Raw genomic sequence first — 22,599 nt, 5'->3', positions numbered from 1 at the left:
AAACATGTTCTTCCCGGTACAAATGTTGTAAAAGTAAAATGCAACTTGTTTAACCCGAGGCTTGTTAAAAGTACCATTAATCCTTAACATATACTTTCCCAGGTAAGCTTTAAAATTTTTGGTTGTGGATGGTTTTCATTTTGAGTTTTAAATCAAGTTCAAAGGCAAATATTCTTCTGGAAAAAGTAGTTTCGGACTTAGGGAAGCAATCCCTTGTTTTCTACCTTCACAAGGTATGGATAAGGCTGCGTGCATTTTATCTCTCTCAGTCCCATTAATAAGATTACACAAGGTATATTATTGTTGTTGGAAGCAAAATAATACGATAACTAGAAAAGAAACCTACTTGAAAGCAAATTGAAAAAAGATTTAAAAAGTTGCATTAGGAGTGGAGAAATAGTATTAAAATATACTGTAATTAGGGCAAGTAGTTTAATCATAATCCCACTTAGTATCAGTTACATGATTAAGGCACGTAATGTAATTATAAACTTCAATGCAGTTGAAATGATAGACATATTGCAGCTGCTTAAACAATTATGTATTGAAAAAAAGATAAATTTAATTGCACTTTGTGTGCGTGCATGCGCGCAAATGCTTGGAAGGTGGCCAACTCGAATAATATAACAATAATTTTATAAGTGGGGTGTGAAATTATATGTATCTGGGGATGACAATTTTACCCCATATTGGTGAAAAAAGTCCATTTAACTCATATTTAGTGAATTAGATCACTCATATTTCAAATGGGTAAATATGGACTTCAACTCATTTTAAAAACTCATAAAAATATGAACAAAATGGGTAAAATATGAGTACCTATTTAAACACAGAGATCACCCACCTATACTTAAAGTTTCAGTTTTTTTTCTTTTTCAGTTTCTTTTCTTCTTCTTTTTTTCTTTCTTTTTACCTTTAATTTACTTTTTTTCTTTTTCTTTTATTTTTATTTTTTTACTCATTCCTTATAATTTCTTTTTTTCTTTCTCATTTTTTCATCTATTTTTTTATTTTTTATTTTTATTTCTTTTTTCTTTGTATTTTTTTTTTTCGCTTTTTCCTTTCTCATTCTCATTCGTATTCGCTTGAGACCTACATGGGTTGATAAATATAAGCTTCTAATTATCCCATTTAGCCTATAAAATTCATAACATCTCTTATCAATTAAATATAATCCATAGTTTCACTCCTTTATTATTATTTTTTTCTATCTTTTATTTCTCTTTTTTTTTTCTTTTTTTTTTTGTTTTTTCTTTATTTTTTCCTTTTATTTACTATTTTTTCTTTCTTTTTTCCTTTAATTTACTTTATTTTTCTTTTTCATTTTCTCCACTTATTTTTTACTCGTTTCTTACACTTTTTTTCTTTCTTCTTTTTTATCATTTTTTTCTTTTTCAATTTTATTTCTTTGCATTTTTTGTTTTTTTGTATTTCCGTTTCCCCCTTTTTCATTCTTGGTTCGTCATTTTTGTCATTTTTCTTATTTTTTTATATTCTTTTCCTCATTTTTTTTGTCATTGCATTTTATATTTTTTTACTTTAAATTTATTTGAAATATAATTTATTTGTATCATACTATATATTTCAAATAAATTTATTATTTGTATTTGAATAGTTTAGTTGTCAACATGTGCAATTTATCATTTGTATTTATATACAAATAAGTATATGAATTAAAATCAACATGGGTTGTGGTGCAGTGGATGGGGCTGCTCCACCTTTAACCAGAGGTCGAGGGTACGAATCTGGTTATGGAGAAAACTCTGTTGGGAGCGTTGCCACCTTAACGGGTCCTGCAACGCCCGATCCGGATTGGTCGGGGCTCCAATGCAGGCACCGAACATTGGATGAAAAAATAAAAAAAAGTATATGAATTAATTGTATTTTCTTGAGACTAAAATATATATGGCTGAGGATCCACATAGCCCTCGAATTATAAATGTTGGGTGAATATAAATCAATCTGCGCTTATGGTATTTTCGTTCTCATAAAAAAATAAAAAAGGAAACCAAAAATAGAAAAAAAAAAATAAAAAAGTAGAAAGAGAGGTAGAAGTTAGAGATAGAAGAGAGAAAAAAGCGTAAAAAAAGAATTGAAGGAAAAAAATACAAAAAAAATCAAAAAGAAAAAATAATGAAAAAGGAGAAAAGGAGAAAGAAAAAAGATGATAGTGAAAACAAATATATTGAGTGGTTACGATATTTTAGTCATCATCCATAATTTATACTTGACTTAACCATGTTCTTCAAAAATAAAAAAAATATAAAACATAAAATACAACCAAAAAAGAAAAAAAATGAGAAAGAAGTAAAAACAAAAAGAATAAAAAATAGAAAAAAAGGAGACAAAAAAGGAAAAGGAGAAAAAAGAAAAAAGAAAGAGAAACAAAGGGTAGATGGTAGAGATAGAAGAGAGAGAAAAAAAGAAATGACAAAAAAGTGAAAAACAAAAGAAAAAGAAAAAGAAAACTAAAGGCTACATGAAGAGAGACAAAAAAAAACTAAAAATAAAAAAACTAAAACAATGAAATGGAAAAAAAGTTAAGTTGATATGATATAAAAGTTTTAAATTTTTGACTTAGGAGTTAAAGTGGGTTGAAACCATTTTTACCCAATTCATATTTGGTCAAATTCATATTTACCCATATTTATATGGACGGATTGCAATTCAAATTATTTTTGCTCGATCCATATTTAACCCGTCTAAATCCAATCCAATCCAATCCGCCCGTTTACCACCCCTATATGTACCCATGTTACCCCTTAAATATCTGAATTGCTAAGACATGCCGTTGATGAATAACAAATTAAAGTCAAATGTTTCTGACTTTGTGTCAAGAGTAGCCACATGAATGATTGTCTCCAATGATTTGCACCTTAGTGGAAAGCTCAATTATCTAAGAATGATCTAAATCACTTGTTTTCTGTCTTTTGACTTTAAATTAAAATCTGTTTAAGGGCAAGTTGAAGAATATTTATTAGGAATTTGTATATTTTTCATAACGAAAAAGATCAAAAATACTCCTAAACTATCTGAAATTGATTTAAAATATCCTTCATTAGTTTTTTGATTCGAAAATATTTCTTCGTTAGTTTTTTCGCTATAAAATACCCCTCTATAACAAACTTCTACCAAACATGTCATCTGTGTAAAAAAAAGCCACCTGAACACTCCACATCATCGTCAACGTGTCAAATCTCATTTAAATTTCTTAGCCCATCAACCTAATTTATAACCCGACCTGATCCAATAGGAAAAGACTCAATTCAAGAGGCAAAACTATTAAGACGGGTATATCATCAACAACCCTCATTTCATAAAAACTCGAAAAAAAATCCATGCATATACGGTTCTTTAGGTTGTTGGCAATTGCAGGTCAATAAATGGGACTGATTATGAAGTTTTTTTCCGTAAAAAACACTGTAAGCCACGAAAAGCATATAGCCTTGAGCAATTTTGCAACTTTCTTAAACCTTTTATCTGCATATACATCCAGTCATAATAAAATAGGTCAATAAATAGGACTGATTATAAAATTTTTCTCCGTAAAAATACTATGTAAGCCATGAAAAGCATATAACCTTGAGCAATTTTACAGCTTTCTTAAACCTTTTATCTGCATATACGTCCAGTTATAACAAAGTAGGTCAATAAATAGGACTGATTATGAAGTTTGACTTCATAATCATAACAAAGTAAAGAGTTTGACTTCGCCAAGATTGAACTTGGTCAGACTTGACATGAAAGTTCGCCGGATAAAAGTTGTAGGGAAGCTTTTGAAGCCCCCACTGTATGTAAGAATCTTAAATTGATGATGCCTTCAGCTTTCCATCTATAGTAATAATTTTTGAATTTAATCAATGGTTTTACACGAAATAACATAATTCAATATTAAAAAAAGGGACAATCTTCAACATGAACAAGTAAACTTTGACATAAGAAAGTATTAGAATTGAATAAGCTGAACAGACGTAACCCAAATTGTTGAAGCCACAACAGTTGCTTTCCTAAATAAACTCAAGAGTGACAACTTCTAATCCCTTAGATTATCAAGAAGAACCCTAGATGCATCAATTTTTTTTGGAGTTTTTCTAAAATGAGGGTTGCTGGTGATAAATTCGTCTTAGTAGTTTTGCCTCTTGAAACGGGTCTATTTCTATTGTGTTGGGTCGGATTATAAATTAGGTTGATGGACTGAGAGATTTAAAGGGGGCATTTTACTTTTGGGCGATGATGTGGAGTATCCAGTGGCTTTTTTTTTTTTTTTTTTTGCACAGGTGGCATGCTTGGTGGAAGTCTGTTAGCGGAAGGGGTATTTTTGAGCCAAAAAATTAACGAAGGGTATTTTTAATCCATTTCAAATAATTTAGGAGTATTTTTTATCCTTTTCCATTTTCAAAATATAAATGAGATTTTAAGATGATAATTAAGTTGTAAAAATGTCTGTTACTTGAAAACGATGTTCTGAGTTCAAATACAATAATCAAGTCGATTTGTAAAGTCTGTGTTGCTTATAGGTGGTTCGATTTGATCATATCGATTTGATTTTTGTAGTAAACAATTTAATTATAGAGTGGCAGTCCGTCCGATTATGTTGTATGGTGCGGAGTGTTGGCCAGTCAAGCACTCCCACATTCGAAAATTGAAGGTGGCGAAAATAAGAATGTTGCGTTGAATGTGTGGGCTTACTAGAGGGGATAAGGTTAGGAATGAGCATATCAGGAAAAAGATGGGAGTGACTTCGGTGGAGGACGAGATGCGGGAAGGAAGGCTGAGATAGTTTGGGCATGTGATGAGGAGGGACGCGGATGCCCCAGTTCGTAGGTGTGAGAGACTAGCATTGGATGGCTTCAGGAGGAGTAGAGGTTGGTCGAAGAAATACTGGAGAGCGGTGATCAGACATGACATGGAGCAGCTGTAGCTTACTGAGGACGTGACCCTAGATAGGAAGGTGTGGAGGTCACGGATAAGAGTAGAAGGCTAGCACGAGGGTGTAGGTTGTAGCAAGCCGTCAGGAGGGATCTTGTGTAGTCGGGTTAGTAATCTTAGGACCGTGTACATAGGTATCTTTGGTTTGTGAGTGTTTGTTACTTCTGGGTGGGTGCCCCATTCATAATTTCTTAGTTCCTATTTTCTTATTTCGTGTTACCTTATCGTTCGTATTTCGTATTTTATCTGATTTATATTTTATTATTTCTCATGCCCTTTCTGTTATATCATACATCCCCTTATTTACTATTCTTTATCTTGAGCCGGAGGTTTATCGGAAACAACCTCTTTACTTCTTCGGAGGTAGCGGTATGAACTGCGTACATCTTACCCTCCTCAGACCCTACTTTATGGGAATACACTGGGTTTGTTGTTGTTGTTGTTATTGTTGTATTAATTTCTATTTTAAACTGTGCATACCGAATTAATAAGATGTCAACTGATTCACTTTGGCTTAATGGTTGGCTATCGATTAATTAGTCGATGTATTTGATAAAAATTGGCACCCCCCAATATGAGTAGTTTTAGGTATTTGGTCATGAAAATTAAAAAAATTTAAGTTGAAATTGAAGTTGGAGTTGGAGTTGTGTTTGATGATGAGTATAAATTAAAGTTGTTTTTAACTTTTCGTGAGAGAAGAAAAAGTGAAAAAAATCAAAATAACTTTAACTTGTTTTTACTTTTTCAAATACAATTTCAAATTGTATTTGAAATTTTTATGGCCAAACACTACAATTTTTACTAAAGTAAAATAATTTTTCTAAAAAAGTGAAATTTTTTTATGGCCAAACACTCCTATACAGATAAAATTTTTATAATTAATGGTTTATTGGTGTGGAGACGGATTACTCAATTTTCTTATCGGGTAAACCGTTAATCCATTATTATAATTATATTTTTACCCCTACATATATAAGTATCTTTTGTCAATCCCACATATAACTTCATTTATTATTCTGTTCACTTCTTAGTCTAAAAAATAACATGCCACTTCTTGTGACATTTAACCATAAAGTGCAGTCAGACTCCCTAAAATATGAAGAAAATCTGAAAATTCTTAAACCAAAACATAAATTATTCTTGACAACACAAAGGACCGCCGTAAAAATAAAGCAACCCAAATGTGTCCTTCACAAGGTTTGATATAAAACATAAAAATTCAAATAATATTAAAGTTTGAATTTTTTTTTTGTCAATCCAATAATTAAAAATGTTTCTACATACATTTTAGGTCTAGAAAAAAATTCTTATTTGATTCGATGTTTTAACCTATTAAATAACTACACGAACAAAACTCAAGAAGCCTAAAAGATTGATAAATAGATCAATCATAGTATACATACAACTTAGTCAATGAAGAAACGGAGGAACTACCAATAATCGCTCGATATTTTATTTTCTCTTAAATTTATCCGTTACATCATTCGATAACCGTCCGTTAATTACTAATCTGATACCGAACCAACTGTTATCTTATTGGGTGGCTAACGGATTAAAATATTTAAAAATTGATAACCAATAAGTCGAATCGCTAAGCATAATTATCCAACAATAAGTCGAATCGCTAAGCATAATTATCCAACCGATAAGCAGCCCTACCTATACCCCACCAATAACTTCTCGTCCAATGGCCTGAATTCATCGGATGCCTGCCGATGAAGAATATGATTGGTAGGCGATGATGATCGTAATTGGAGTGAGGGACGAAGATAAATATTTCGAAGCAAAGGAATTTAGAGTGAAAGTTGTATTATTGGTTGGGAAAGGGGGTGGGGGTGGGGGTTGGCGGCGCGAGTAAAGCGAGTTATCAGATATTAAGTTATCTGATTTAAAAAATTAGACAATTCGTTTTGATAATCAGTTATTTATAAAATCCTAAATTACTTCTAAATTATTAATCTGATAACTTGATACAAATAATTTGAAACATTTTTTAATTTGAGTTATCAATTATAGTTTGATTTTGTACATTCCTAGAGTTCTGTTGTTGAGTTCCACATCATTAGGGGTTTAAATTATTTTTTAATATAATCTTGACAATTCTCACCTTTAAATTAGCTTTTGAAGTTTAGAAAAATTTCCTTTCTTGCCCAGCCAAATAGTAAGAACCATATGTATGCTGTCAAAATTTCGCAGAAACAAGTATTTCGGATTGTATCTTTTTTTTTTCTTTTTCTTTTTTGTCTAAATTTATTTTCGCTATAAGTCATTTTTGGACATGACACAAGTGTCTCCTTTAAGGAATCCAGAGTCCAAGAAGAAGCTGACACAAATTAAATTTACTCATACATTAACGTATCTCAAAATCTAACACATGGACAAGTTGATATCACAAGGATTTATGATAAATTTTAAATAACTGAAATCTAAATTAATAAAGCATTCTACCTAAAAACGAGAAAAGAATTCTTAAAGAAAAACAACGTCTTGCCAATTATCACATAGGACGTAGAAAATAATTTGCACGTTACTAAGTTTGAACTTTGTATCTTGCTATTTTATTATAATTTTCTTATAATTCTATTTTAAAAATATAATATTTTTTAAAATTAAGGATATATCAAAAATAATATTTACATAAAAGGTGGTACACGGGGATATTGTTAATTAATTTTAAGCGCAGAATATTTTAAATATAATTTAGCCTTAGGTATACTGCTCTTTTTATTAGTTAAATTAGTCCTAAATAAAATTCAAGGATGCATTAATCTTATATATTTGTCACGTTTGATTAGATGATCAACTAAATAAGCACGAAATTTAATCATATTCAATTACTTTTAGTTTATTAGTGTTTGATTGTATTTTCACTGTGAATTATTCTCAATACTTCTTTCAACTACCTTAACTTTCAAAATTAACCTTGTTCTGGCTAATTAAATGAAAACAACGCAGCTAATCCTTTTTACTGTTTGCTGATCGAAATAATAGGACATTCTTGCTATTTTTATGTTTGAACCGAGGGTCTATCAGAAATATATAAGCTTGAGGAAATGTCTATGTAATTCTCATCTTTTTCAGATCCCACTTGTAAAATTAAACTGTGTATTTTATTGTTGTTTTTCGCTCTTTTTCTTCTTTTTTGAATTTTTTTTTTTTGATTAACTATTAATCTCGACAAAGTTATTTGACTTTTTTTTTTACCCTACTAAAATGTAATGTACGATGATTCAATTGGGAAAGTGAGATGTTCATTTTGGAAAGGGAGTTGCAGATGTGGATTTAGGAAAGTTAAAGGAATAAAGGAAAGCCCAGCTTTAGAAGAAGCATCCAGAGAATGGGTCGGTCAAGGAGTAGTCCAGAACTCATGCTCATCAATAATCAAGCCCAATATCGGAAAGGCCCAACAACAAACAACAGTCTAGTAGTCTATTAATTATCGTGAACTGAGAGCTGGAGTAGTTAGTCAAATTCTGGTAAATTGGATTACAACTCTCTAACTAATTTTCTCTTCTTCATCTTCTTCTTCTCCCTCACCTAAATCAATTTTCTTTCTTCTTCCTCAGGTTCAAGTTCATCAATGGAGTTAGTTTAGTGATCCATATTGTAATCGTATTTCTACATGTCGATTAATAAAAGAATTCATGTCTTCCAACTGTTTGGTTATCAAATTTCATTTCCCAGTCTTAGTATATAACATAAAGTTTAGTATATTCCTCGTTTGAAAATGTATAAATGTAAATTACTACCATTTCTAAGTACAGACCTGCGAGTTAAAGTTACTTGCAATTAATTTCCCTCAACTTAAATGATGTTGTATTTAAATTTTATTTGAGACAGAATGTACTATATCTATATATTTTTTGATAATCTTATACACATCTTGATTAATTTTATGAAATATCTGTCCCTCCCACCAATAATATATATCAGATAATTCTGTCTACCAAGATTATAAACTATTTAATTGAAGTTATGGAGAAAAGGTGAACTTTGATCATACAAAGTCTAATTATTTGCGAATAGGGAAAGGTCAACTATATGTAATGGTCCACATATACTATGTTTTCTGTCTTTGACAAAGAACTAAAATCTCCTTTTAAGGCCCAAAAAGATTAGAAAATTTACTATATTATTGGAAGTTAAATTCTATATACTGACATAATGAAAATTATTTATATAATTTGTTTCTCTTAAAGGTAATTATATTAAGTGTATCACACCACCAACTAGGACATTGCAAGTCTTCATGTTACGCATGGGAAATAATTTATTTTTGTTTTCTACCTAATATCCAATAGAGATTCAACTAATTCAAATTCGATTTGAAAAACTCATTATGGGGAAATACACTCTACCAAAGACGACCCTAAGATTTAAACTCACACATCTGATTAAGGATGGAAGGCTATTTAGAGTTCCATCATAATTTTTTTGTTACATGGGAACAATTTAGCTAAACACAGAAAGAAAGAGAAAAAGAAAGAAAGAAAGAAAGGGATTCTTTTATTTTCAGTTTAATTACTTTTTTGTTTTAGTTGGTTACCAGTTTAACACATGATTATTGCTGATTAATTAATTATAAATCAATATAATGTAGACAAGAAATATGTGATTATGGATTAGTTTAGTCTAAGCATGTCCGCTAGAATCACTAAAACCAATCAAATTGAGCCAGAAATTGATCCCCAAAAAGTATTGATTCATTCTGTTGGACAGAGAACAGAGGAAAAACTCAAAAATTAGAGAAACAAGGTAAGTTACAGAGAAAAAAGAAAAACTGTCTCTGTAGTTTATTTTTAACATAATGTATATCTAATAATAAAACATAAGATGTCCAAATATATATGCTAACATGAAGATTTCTACTGAAATCATAAATTCAATGAAACAACAAAGTGAATTGAAGAAGAAGAGAGCAGAGTGGAGGGAGAAGATTGCATCATTGATATGAAAATTACAGCTTGTTATACAATGTGAAGAGTGCTTCTTGTATATATACTGCACAACTTATACTTACACTAACAACCGCGTCTAGACAGTTATAACTAACTATATGACTTTTCTGTGTAACTAACTTCTAATTGTATTTTTAAGAGACTGTTTTACAACTAACAAGCTCTTCCAGCTTTACTTTCTACTTAGCACATTGTATCTCAACACTCCCCCTCAAGCTGGGAGGAGAAAATATATTCAAAGTCCTAGCTTGGACATCAAGAATTCATGCTGAACTCAGCTTAGTCCTTTAGTCAAGATATCAACAGGTTGATGTTGAGTAGAAACATAGTTGATAGTAATTAACCTTTGTTGAAGCTTTTTCCTGATGAAATGACAATTTATTTCAACATATTTTATCCTTTCATGATAGACGGGTTAGCAGCAAGTTGAATAACTGCTTTGCTATCACTAAACACACTCACTGGTAACTTTATCTTTGCATCTAGATCTTTTAGCATTCCTAGTAACCAGACTAATTTAGTAACAGTAAAGGCCAGACTTCTATACTCAGCTTCAGCTGAGCTTCTTGATACTGTTGTTTGCTTCTTAGTCTTCCAAGATACTATAAAATCTCTTATTTTGATTATATATCCAGTTATAGATCTTCTTGTAAGAGGGCATACTGCCCAATCAACATCACAATAGACAGTTACCTCATTCTTTGAACAACTAGACAGAAGTATACCTTGTCCTAGATATTTTTTAATATATTTGATAATCCTTAGTGCAGCTTCCATATGAGACCTTTTAGGTAGCTGCAAAAACTGACTCAAAATTTGAACACTATATGCAATATTAGACCTTGTCATGTTTAGATATAGAAGTTTCCCAACTAATTTCTGATATGCTCCTTGGTCTACCAATTGATCTTCATGGTTTTGATTGGTTTGATCATCATACTGTTTAGAAGTTAGTTTGACATTCACATCAATGGGAGTTTCAACTGGTTTAGCACCTAACAATCCTACCTCAGAGATAAGTTCAAGAGCATACTTTCTCTGATGCATAACCATTCCAACATCTTATCTTGCAAACTCAATTCCAAGAAAGTACTTCAGGTCACCTAGGTCTTTCATTTTGAAAGTTTGCTGTAAAGACCTTTTTATATCTTCTATAAGTTCAAGACTGTTACCTGTTATTAACATATCATCCATATACACCAGGATTATTGTAGTTTCTTCAGGTGTTTTTCTTGTAAACAGAGAATAATCATATTGCCTTTGCTTGAAACCCAGCCTTTGTAATGCTTCTGTTAATTTCTTATTTCATTGTCTTGGTGCCTGTTTTAGGCCATATAATGATTTTACCAGTCTACATACATTCTTCTCCCCATGACTGGTAAAACATTGAGGTAGTGTCATGTAGATTTTATCCTGCAATTCACCATGTAAAAAGGCATTGTACACATCCATTTGATGGATGTGCCAATGTCTAGAAACAGTTAATGAAAGAATGGTTCTGACAGTAACCATCTTAACCAAAGGAGAGAATATTTCTTTGTAGTCTATCCCATCCTTTTGGCAAATAGCCTTGCCTTAAACCTCTCAACTTCACCAGTAGACTTATACTTTATTTTACATATCTATCTGCATCCTATTACACTTTTTTCTTTAGGCAGTGCAGCCAGTTCCCAGGTGTTATTGCTTTGCAAGGCTTATACTTCAGCCTACATTACCTCTACCCACCTTGGGTCTTTGCTTGCCTCAACATAAGTGGCAGGTTCTGTAAGACTAAAGGTTGTAACAATAAAACCTTAATATATTGTGGACAAGTGATCATAAGTTATATAGTTTGATATAGGATATTGTACATCCTTGTTGATATTTAAAGAAACAAAATCCTTTATCCATATAGGTGGATGCACTTCTCTTGTAGACCTTCTTGTAGCAACTACTATAGTCTTTTTAGCAGTAGTCTCAAGGCTCTAGTGACTTCTAACACATGTCTGTGTTTTCTTTCAACCACTCTATTTTGTTGTGGACTATAAGGGCATGTTCTTTAATGAACAATTAATTCATTTTTCTTAAAATAATTTTGCACATACAAAGTTAACAAACTCTACTCCATTATATTACCTTATCTATTTAACAGTCTTGCCAAACAGAGTGTTCACAAACTGGAGAAAATATTGCAAAGAAACACACACATCTGAATTATTCTGTAACAAAAACAACCAAGTCATTCTAGTAAAATCATCAACCACCGTGAGAAAGTATCGATTTCCATCAAAAGTAGAAGTCTTATATGGTCCTTAAATATCAACATGAATTAGATCGAAACACTCAACACTCTTAATAATTCTAACTGGAAAAACAACTCTAGTTTGCTTTGCATAGGGATATACACTACATTTATCCAAAGACTTGTTAATAGATTCACTACTAACATAAGACAATTAGTTCAACATATGAGAAGACATGTGACCTAGCCTTTCCATAACTCTACATCCTTTTCTGATATATCAAGCTTACAAGCAGACTTATCTTTCACCCCATATGCATTATGTTGTAAATGAGACTGAGTGAGCTGATTCAGTAGCAAGTATAGTTTAACATCCTCCTTATCAATCTCCTTCAGCTTGCTAGTGTAGAGATTCTGAAAAACACAGAAGTAGGAAAGAAATGTGACTGAGCATCCTAACTCTTGAGTCACTTTGCTTACTGACAAGAGATTGTACTTGAATTTTGGTATATGAAATCCATTTGTAATAACACTTCTTGGAGAGATAAATGCAGACCCAAAATGAGTGACCTTAGACACTTCACCATTTGGTATGTAAACTAGCTTTACATCCTGAGATCTCATCACAGAGTCTTTAGTAAGCATACTAATTTTTGACACCACACGATTTGTTGCTCCTGTATCTATAATCCACACATCACTATTTTTAGAACTAAGATAGCTTTACCTGCTGCATTATCCATAGCTGCATCAACTGACATATTTGCACTTTCTTGAGTTCATACTGACTTTTGGTGAAAGTACACCCCTGAATTTGTCTATCACAATCATCCATCTCATTTGAATTAGGGTCTGGGTGGACAATCACTTGTTTTTCCTTTGGTGATATTGTTACATTGGTGTTCAGACCATAGTTAAATTCACTAGGTGCAATATTGTGTGAACCTTTTTGGCCAGAAAATTGATCACTTACTACATTTTAGGCAACATTGCCTCCACCGTTCTATACTTTTTTCACTTGAAATCAATATGATATCCTAGTAGCTTATAACTGCTCCTTATTATGTCCTTTACACATGCAAAAATCACAAATAATACTATAACCTTTCTTGAACTTGTTAGTGTTATATCCAGAATATGAACTGTTGCTACTATGACCTTCATCATTTCTTGTATACATCACCATAGAGTCAATAGCATTTGAACTTAAGGAATGTATGTTCATACTTGTACTACTGGAAGCAACAAATCTTTAACATTCATCACTAACAACCATAGCATAAGCCTGATTTACACCAGGTACAAAGCTCATTAACAGAATTTGACTCCTGGCTTGATTATAGGATTCATTCAATCCCATAAGAAATTGATATAGCTTATATCGATTCAAATGATGAACAAAAACTTTTGACTTGTCACAATTACACCTAGGGGAAAGAACTAAAGCCTCAAACTTACCCCACAAGTTCTTCAGTTTAGTGTAATAAACAGACACAGAATCAGTACCTTGTTGCAGAGTTATAATTTCTGTGTAAACTGAAAGTTCTTGATTCATCTATACGATCGAATCTTTCTTTAAGATCATTCCAAATATTTTTAGCACAAGAAGCAATCACAATACCTCCTAACAAACTTTTAGACACGAAATTTATAAGTCAAGAGAGAACTATAGCACTCACCCTCTCCCATTGACCCCTTAAATCTACACTGCCATTTTTCTTTCGACAAGACCCATCAATCAGGATAGTCTTATTATGACCAAATAATGCTAATCTAATTGATCTACTCCATAATGCATAGTTTTTAGTTTCAAGAAGTTGAAATGAAATAAAATTTACTCTACTGATATCTGCTAGACTAAAAAATAGTGAATGGTAGTAATCAATACCTTAGCTTAGGGTCATACAGGGTGTGGAATGTAAACTTTCAGGATGTCTACCATTATTGAATATCGAAGCATTAGTATGGCCATCACTGTTGATCCCACCTTTCTCATCAATTGTAGTATCATCTTTGTTTCCCATTGTTCTAAAATCTTTCTTGATTCAATATTCTTGTGCGAAAGCTTTGTAAAACCCAGAGTTTGATTTCAGTGATCCAAGAATTACTTATAAAAATATACTGCGATCTACTCAGTCTTCCGTCGAAGCTATGATACCTTGAAGGTTTCTACTGAAATCATAAATTTAATGAAACAGTAAAGTGAATTGAAGAAGAAGAAAGTAGAGTGGAGGGAGAAGATTGCTTTATTAATATGAAAATTACAGCTTGTTATACAATGTGAAGAGTGCTTCTAGTATATATACTACACAACTTGTACTTATACTAACTAACTGAGTCTAGACAACTCTAAGTAACTAAATGACTTTTCTGTGTAGCTAACTTCTAACTATATTTTTAATAGACCTATTTTACAACTAACAAGCTTTTCCAGCTATAGACACGTGATTTTTGACCCTCCCCGAGTTTAATATATTATTTGGCATTAAATATTTTTATTTTTGTCCAGTATTTATCTTAACTTTTATTTTATTTTTAATAAGTTTAGGATGAAAATTAAAAAAAATAATAATAAATAAAGTTACATTTTTGATATATTTTTATTTTTATTTTTATTTTATGTTTTTAAAATAATACAAAAATTCAAAAAATATATTTTTTTCTTTATATTTTAATAAATAGGCTAGTATATTTATTATTCTTTTAATTATATTAATTTTAGACTATTTATAAATTTTTATTATATTTTCTTAAATAGAAAAAATTAATTAATTAATACTATTATTATTTAATTTATAGATTTTATATTTTAATTTATTAAATATTATTATTATTATAATTAATAGTAATTAAACAAATCAAAATTTGAATCCTAAAACTACCAAAACTACTCCCCCAAATCCCCCTATTTAAGAAACTTCCCTACCCCAAACTAGGTAGATTTTATCTATCACATACTATTCCTACAGATAATATTATTCTACACTTTGTCGCACAGAATCATCATCATCATCAGAAGAAAACAATATCAGATAACTGGAGACAAGAAAAAAAGAGAGTGAATATCAAGAGTGAGAGGAAGCAAAAACAGTAAAAAAAGAAAAAAAAAAGATTGACAATCTCTTCAAGTTCAGAGTTCCGTTTGAAGTTTTCGGTGATGAATTTCATTGTTTATCTTTCAGTGTAATTGATTACAGGTTCTTTCTCATTCTTAAACCATTTTTTGTTGTAGATTTACTTAAAAAATATGAAAGGAAATATTCAAGTGATTCTATACATTATTCAGTCTATAGTTGATTAATTATATGGATTGTTGTTACAATATATTATACAATCATGTTATCAAATATTAATAAATTTATACATAAAAAAATTTTATATTCACACACTCACATAACAGTTTCATACATATACTTTCACCGTACACACACAATCGCATATATTATTTTTTATTCACCATACCCGGACCCATCTTTCACAAATCAATCTGAAACACGCACACTATTAAAACGCACAACATACACATCAACACCTACGCATACCAACACCTACACACACCTGCACAGTAGAAAAATAGAAAAAAATAGAAAAGAAAAAATCAGTGAAGAGGGAAAAGAAAGAGGGAAAGAGATCAATTGAAAGAGAGTGAACGGAGTGGCCCTTTCCGGCGATTTCTCATCGAAAATCCGACGGGATAGTCAATGAAAAATATCCCAGCCACCACCGTCATTGTCCCGATGTTGTGACCTTTCATCGGAGTTCAATTTCGTCGGACCCCCCAAAACCGGCCGAATCGCCAGAAAAACACCATCACCGGCGCTGCCCCACCCCATCGAAAATTTCCCTTTTCCCACTCCGTCGGAACCGACGAATCAACAGCCATTTCTGCCGACAAAAGCGCCAAAAAACCGGCCAAAATGCATCATCTCGCCAGAAAACGGCCTACTGGCGATCCCCTTTCCCCATACTGTCGTCGCTACTCTCTCCCAGATCTAGCCGACAAGGCCATTCTCCGACAACCCGTCAATCCCCTCCCTTCTCCCTTTTTGTCATTACTCCGACATCCTTTACTGTTGTCATAGATGATAGATGTAAAAAGAACAGAAAATTAGAAAACTGAGTTTTACATATGTGAGAGGAAAAGGAATTTTATATTGCTTTTTATTATTATTATTATTATTATTATTATTATTGTTATGATTATTATTTTTCAAGTCTCCATATTTGAGTATGATATAAATTCTTTTTATTTAATAATTAGTAAAAATAAAGTATGAATAAACTTGATACTAATAAAATTTAATATTTATTTCGGACATTTTCGTGTATGATTTATCTTATAATATATAATTTGAGTTTATTTAATTTAAAAAGATTAAATTTTGGGAATAATATTAAGTTTAGCATAATATAAGTAGATTTGTATATTTTATTATTTTATTAACAGAATTTAATAATTATTTATAGATTTAATTAATTATGTTAAATGAATTTTGCTTATATTTATTATCAAGAGTGTAGGTAAATTTTAGACGCGTTTTAAAATATTCGTCTCAATTAAGAATGCGGTATACGTATCTTTTGAGACATTTTAAAATTCAAGGATGCAATAACGTACTTTGATAAATATTTTTCTAAAAATTAACTTTCATCGACTTATTTAATATAAGATAATAGACAAGTATTCGGTATAATTAATAATGAGCAATTTTAGGTCTTAACATAACTTATTAAAATAATTTAAGACGAGATAAGTCAATAAAAGCGACCGTACTAGAACCACGGGACTCAAGGGGTGCCTCACACCTTCCCCTCGGTCAACAGAATTCCTTACCCGATCTTCTATTTTTACAGACCAACAAAGAGTCATTTCTTTTTTATTAGGAATTCAAAAAGGTGACTTGGAACACCAAAACTCTTTCAAGTGGCGACTCTGTAATTAAAATAATCCCTATTCAAAACCGTACTTTAATTGGAAAACCCTTCGACTTCGAGACACTTCGAGCGAAAAAAGAGTGTGATATCTCTGGCGACTCTGCTGGGGACTAATAAGAATTTGAGCTTTTGATATTGACTTTACTTGCTTTAATTATTTTTGATATTGTATTTATTGGCCTTATGTGCTACTTATCGCTCGTTTACTGCTTTGATATTGTTGATTTGTATTTATAAACTGTCTTCTCTTGCACACCCCATCTGAGTCTCTGAAATGGGATAGAAGGAATGCAGCGCATGCATCCTATTTTATTTTTGAGATTGCCGGAGTGTCAAGGCACCCGGTGAAGAATTATTAGTCACACATGTTAGGCAGAGTTCGGATCGACAAGGAAGGCGGAGTAACACTGCTACCGAACAAGTTGTCCTTCCATAACTCGAGTGTCCGCTCGGGTAAGCCAGTCTAGCCACCCATCCCTATTAGGCAAACCTTAGAAGAACTGAAAACTCAGGATCTGGTTATCCCTATTAGGTTTTGCTTTATTTGCAACATATGCATTTGACTTAGCGGGACTCGGCACAGGGGTCGGGTCTGTCTAGGACAAGTGTCATTCTTTATAACGATTAACATATGCATCCTACGTGCTCTTTGACATTTATTTAAAAGCCCATTTAATTGTTGATCGACTCTTAGATAACTTGGTAAAATGCAAGAAAGTATATTGTCCTCAAATTTAACAAAATCACTTTTTCAAAGAACTTAAAAATATACATAGTTTTTTAAAGTCTTCATGAACTACGAGGGTCTGATTCTCACATCTTAGTAGGATACGTAGGAAGTCCTTCTCAGGATACGACCCTATCTTTTGAAAAATTATTCATAGATTTATTGGGGAATATTTTGAAAATATGATTACTTTCATAATTATTTTTCTAATTCTCAAGTCCAATTGTTATATATATCTTAATAGTCCTGAATCTTTAGATATCATGAGGCTAAGTTTTTACAAAATAAAATATATATAAATCTTAATAGCCCTGAACCTTTAGGGGTCTTGAGGCTTAGTTTTGTACGACATATATTTCATGAACTACGCATACCTGATTCTTATCTTAATGAGATACGTAGGCAGTCCTTAATGGATTTTGTGATCTTAAAAAAATTGGTTGTCTTTCCTTCTGAAAAAAATGAAGAAAAAAAATAATTTTAATTTCAAAAATAAAAAATATTATTTAATAAATTCAATAATAATAAAAAATTATTTCTCATATTTCAAATAAAAAAAGTATGTTTCTTTGTATCTCCAATTTTCAAGAATTACGCATACCTGACTCTCATCTTAGTGAGATACATAGGCAGCCCTTATAGGGTTTGGCGATCTTTTAAAAAAGAAGATAAAAAAAAAGAGTTTTTGAAAAAATATTACAATCTGACGCCTTTGTTATTTCTCATACAGTTAGTTTAAGGTGGTTGATTTGTGGTATTTTGGCTGGTCCCCCATATTACACCAAATTCAGGGAAGAGTCATGTCCAGGAAGAATATAGAGAGTGAAATCATGGATCAGACAAAGAGTCAGGAAAATGAGAGGTTAAAGAAAGAGATTGTGAGTTTGAGGCAACAAATATTGGAAATGTATCGAGCTTGGGCTAGTGGGTTGCCTCCTCCTCCATTTTTCACTATTGACCCTGTAAATACCTTAAGTTTTTCACCAAAATTGCAAGGACAATTTTCTGTTGTTGGTTATGCGCCAAAAAATGCCTCAGAATCTATTCCAAGCCAAAAGAATCCCAATGTTTCCATCACTCATTTTCTAGATCTTTAGTATAAATCTACCACATTGATAGCACCACCTATAGTCTCTGTTTCTGTTGCTCAACCCTCTACTGAGGCTTTCACGTTGGCTTTTCGTCTGGCGATTGTGCTTTCCTAATCTGCTAGTGAGTCGATGATCAACACTCTTGATGGTCACTATTATACTCTTGAGCCCACATCTATGTTAGTCGGACCACCAAAATTTCTTACTAAAAAGTCTGACATGGCAAAAGAGCAAGAGAATATGGCTAGGAAAATGAAGAGCACAGAAAAGGCTATGAAAAATTCTCAAGGAATTGCGAATTATGAAGATGTTGCATACAAAGACCGGGGCATATCTTCATGTGTTAACCTTTCTCCAAGTGTTGAGATATCAAAATTTGATGAACATAATGGGTACGAGTATTCTGTAAAATACCTGGGATGATATTACTATCAGTTGAGAGAGACTGAAGGAAAGAAGAAGGAAAACGTACCTATTGTCATTCCAGGGGCAAAGCAGAGCTCAAGAGGTCCAACTCAGCAATACTGTCAATCTCAATCCCGAGCTTGCACATGAAATCCACCTGCTCACCTACAACAAGGTTCCTCTTTGTAAAATCCAAGATATTTCATTCCACTTCCTTCGTATTCTTTGAATAATGCACAGTTGTATGCTCATCCGTTTTCTTATCCACAATGGTATGCACCGGTCCCTCAATATTATCCTTGACCCCCACATATTTATTAAGGAACTTCTAAGTCCAAGTTTCAATCGAGGCCGGAGTTTGCAAAGAGGAGAAAATTAAAGGATAATTTTACACCAATTGAGGAGTCGTATGTTGGTTTATTCCAGAGATTGAGATATTCGGGCATAATCACTCCCCTCCTTGAGTGTACTCCTGATCCACATTCAAGAAATTTTGATCCTCATGTATGATATGTATATAGCTCAGATATTCAGGGTCACAGTATTGAGGATTATCGTGCTTTGAAAAGAGAAATAGAAAGGATGATTCAAGAAAAATTAATTGTAGAGCAAAACATTGACACTACGAGCATCACACAGAATCCTTCACCAACATACAGTAATGCACAATACGTGGGAAGCAATGAGTTAAGCATGGAGATCCAAAACTTATTTGTTGAAGGAAATGTGTTGGACAGTGGTGGAAGTTCTAGTCATGCTGATATGCAAACCAGTGACTAAAATGTCAAGCTTTAAAATTGGGAGGTCACTCATCTCCCTACTATGGAGGAGTCTTAGTAGTTTGTTTATCTTTCTGCAATTTGAATCATTCTAGGGTTGTAATTCAGATCTTTACCTTGGTATTTTAGGTTAAAATTTTATTTTTATTTCTAATGAAACATAATTTCCCTTTGTTTTATTTTGTGTCTAATATTTACTTATTTATTTTCTATTATATAGTTCTTTCTATGCCTATTTTAATGATATGACATGCATGAAGAATTATCAATCAGATTTTAAAATCCAATCTAATTATGAAATAATGAATAAAGAGGTTGAATACGATGAAGAGGAAGCATTTGAGGATATAAACAAAAATTTCAAACAGTTTGAGAATAAGTCAAATCCCAATATAAATGAAATTGGGGCAATCACTTTGCAAATAAAAAATGACTTGATCATCAATTAGAAGATCTAATTCAAGCATTTTGAATGGGATCAATCAGAGGATATATAGTCTCCATGAGTTAACTCCCAAAGAGACATGAGTCATTCGTGTGGAGAAAGTACAACACAAATGGACTTGTATATTTCATAAGCATGAAAGAAGTGACACGTGTGCACGTTCTTAGAGAAGTTCAATGTTGAAAAGTTATGGATGATCTCATGTTTCACCCTCAGATTACATGTTATGTTCTTGCATTTTTAAGGATTTATATGATAAAGACATTTCATTCTTCTATCCAAATGTTGTGTCATCCTTTGTTACCCTCTTTGAACTTTAATGTTATTTTCTTTCATATACCTCTTTTGGAATCAAGATAGAGTCAGCAAAGCTTGAAAGAAAAGTGTCGAGCAACAGACTAGAGTCAGAAAAGTTTCAAAAAAAAAGTAAAGAAAATATGGCAAAAATAAAGAAAAGAGAAAAAGAGTCAATAACAACTAAAAAAAGAAGAAATCAGAATTAAGCAGAAGAATGAGTTGCTTGAACTACGTTTGACCTGATTCTTGCTATTACAAGATATGTAGCCAGCCCTACTCCGGGGTTCGGTCCAATCAAAAGAAAATTCAAATTACCCAGAATGAAATAAAACTGGGTCAAAAGTTCATTTCCTTAAAAGAGTCGATTCCAAAAGTTGTATGCTTCACCCAATGTTATGTAAATTTTTGAGCCTCATGCCACACTTTCTTTCTAACCCTTTCTAAAAGCCAAGTTTCAACCAAAGAAAGACCTTCAGATCAATCTTTGAGAATGTCGAGGCTAAACATGTTACGGGTGCATGATATTTCATATTTAGGGTAATATTTTTCTTATATATATATATATATATATATATATAAAAGAATATAGATGAGAGAGCCTGATTGGTGAAAATCCTCTTGGGCACCATAAGGCAACAGTAAGTTGCGAGAATAATAAAATGAGAGAGTCTTATTGGTGAGAACCCCTATGGGCACCATAAGCTGGCTATGAGTTGAGAAAAAAATGAAAATGAGATAGGCTCATGGGTGAAAAACCCATTGAGGTGTCACTAGCCGAAAGAGAATTACAATACAGAAAGAACAAGTTCAAGATTGGCTCAATTTCAAGTTTAATAAGTGGACAAAAGTTGATAATGATTGGTGTGATTAGATCATGTTCTTTAATTCAAAATTCATGTCATAATCATTAGAGTTGACTATCACTTTCAGATAAATTTTTCTTTTTCCTATTTTTAGAAAGGGACATTCATTGTCTTTCTTCCTTCTCTGTATTTCTATTTTGTTTTCTTGAGTCGGTTATTCAAATAAAAAATTATTGTCATTTTTCTCGTGTCTTTGAGTCAAGTCCATGCAAAATAAGTGAGAAAGGATCTAAAAAATTGCTATCAGTTTGTTTAATTGCACAAAGCAAGACAAAAAGCCAACACATGAAAGAGACATGATTGTGAGCGAAATAAGGCATGCAGAAAGTTTTTTCAACAGACGAGTCTGGGAACTCATGGAAGTACTAAGGTTCAAAGGGTTTATTTGAGGAACATGACAAAACAGAGATACTGTGTTTGTTTCAGAGTCACTTCTAATAATCTGAGTTTGGATCAACGATGCAACAAGTCGGTGACAGATGCTAATGATTGGAAGCAAGGTTAAATGTGACGAGGGCAAGAGTGATTGCCACGAAAGCTAAAGCCACAAACCCGCCACCACGTTTTTGAACTCACAAGTGTTCTTTAATGAAACAGGAAATATGTTACCTTCAAATCAAGGACTTCTGAGCATAAATATCAAGGGCTGCAATGCCTCATTTCCACAAATGCAGAAAGCAATGTTGCTTCACAGGTTTGATAATCAAATTATTGTAAAATTCATCATCCTATATCCCTCTAAGACATACTTCTTTGTCCAGATATTTCAGTTTTCAATTGCTAGATGATATACTTTTTAAATTGAACCTTGATTCCTAGAAGACGTACCTTTTAGTCGAGTTATTTCCCTTTCCTATAAGACATATCTTTTAGTCGATTCATTCCTCTTGATTACTATAAGATATTTTTTTTAGTCGAGTCACTCCCCCTGATTCTTATAAGACGTACC

At 32.1% G+C, this 22,599-nt stretch overlaps 1 protein-coding gene across 1 annotated transcript; it reads right to left on the bottom strand.

Moving 5' to 3' along the window:
- Positions 1-10,280: 10,280 nt before the first annotated feature.
- Positions 10,281-15,991, bottom strand: LOC124887036 (uncharacterized mitochondrial protein AtMg00810-like). Its single transcript, XM_047396201.1, has 4 exons — positions 15,894-15,991; positions 15,093-15,144; positions 12,373-12,522; positions 10,281-10,925 (listed from the first exon to the last, which is right to left on the bottom strand). The coding sequence occupies exons 1-4, from the start codon at positions 15,989-15,991 to the stop codon at positions 10,281-10,283; spliced, it is 945 nt and encodes a 314-aa protein (XP_047252157.1).
- Positions 15,992-22,599: the final 6,608 nt, after the last annotated feature.

Source organism: Capsicum annuum, chromosome 9 (genome assembly GCF_002878395.1).
Source record: "Capsicum annuum cultivar UCD-10X-F1 chromosome 9, UCD10Xv1.1, whole genome shotgun sequence".
Taxonomy (NCBI): Eukaryota; Viridiplantae; Streptophyta; class Magnoliopsida; order Solanales; family Solanaceae; genus Capsicum; species Capsicum annuum.
The sequence above is the reverse complement of the archived record's forward strand: the minus strand, read 5'-3'. Positions and strand labels throughout refer to the sequence as shown.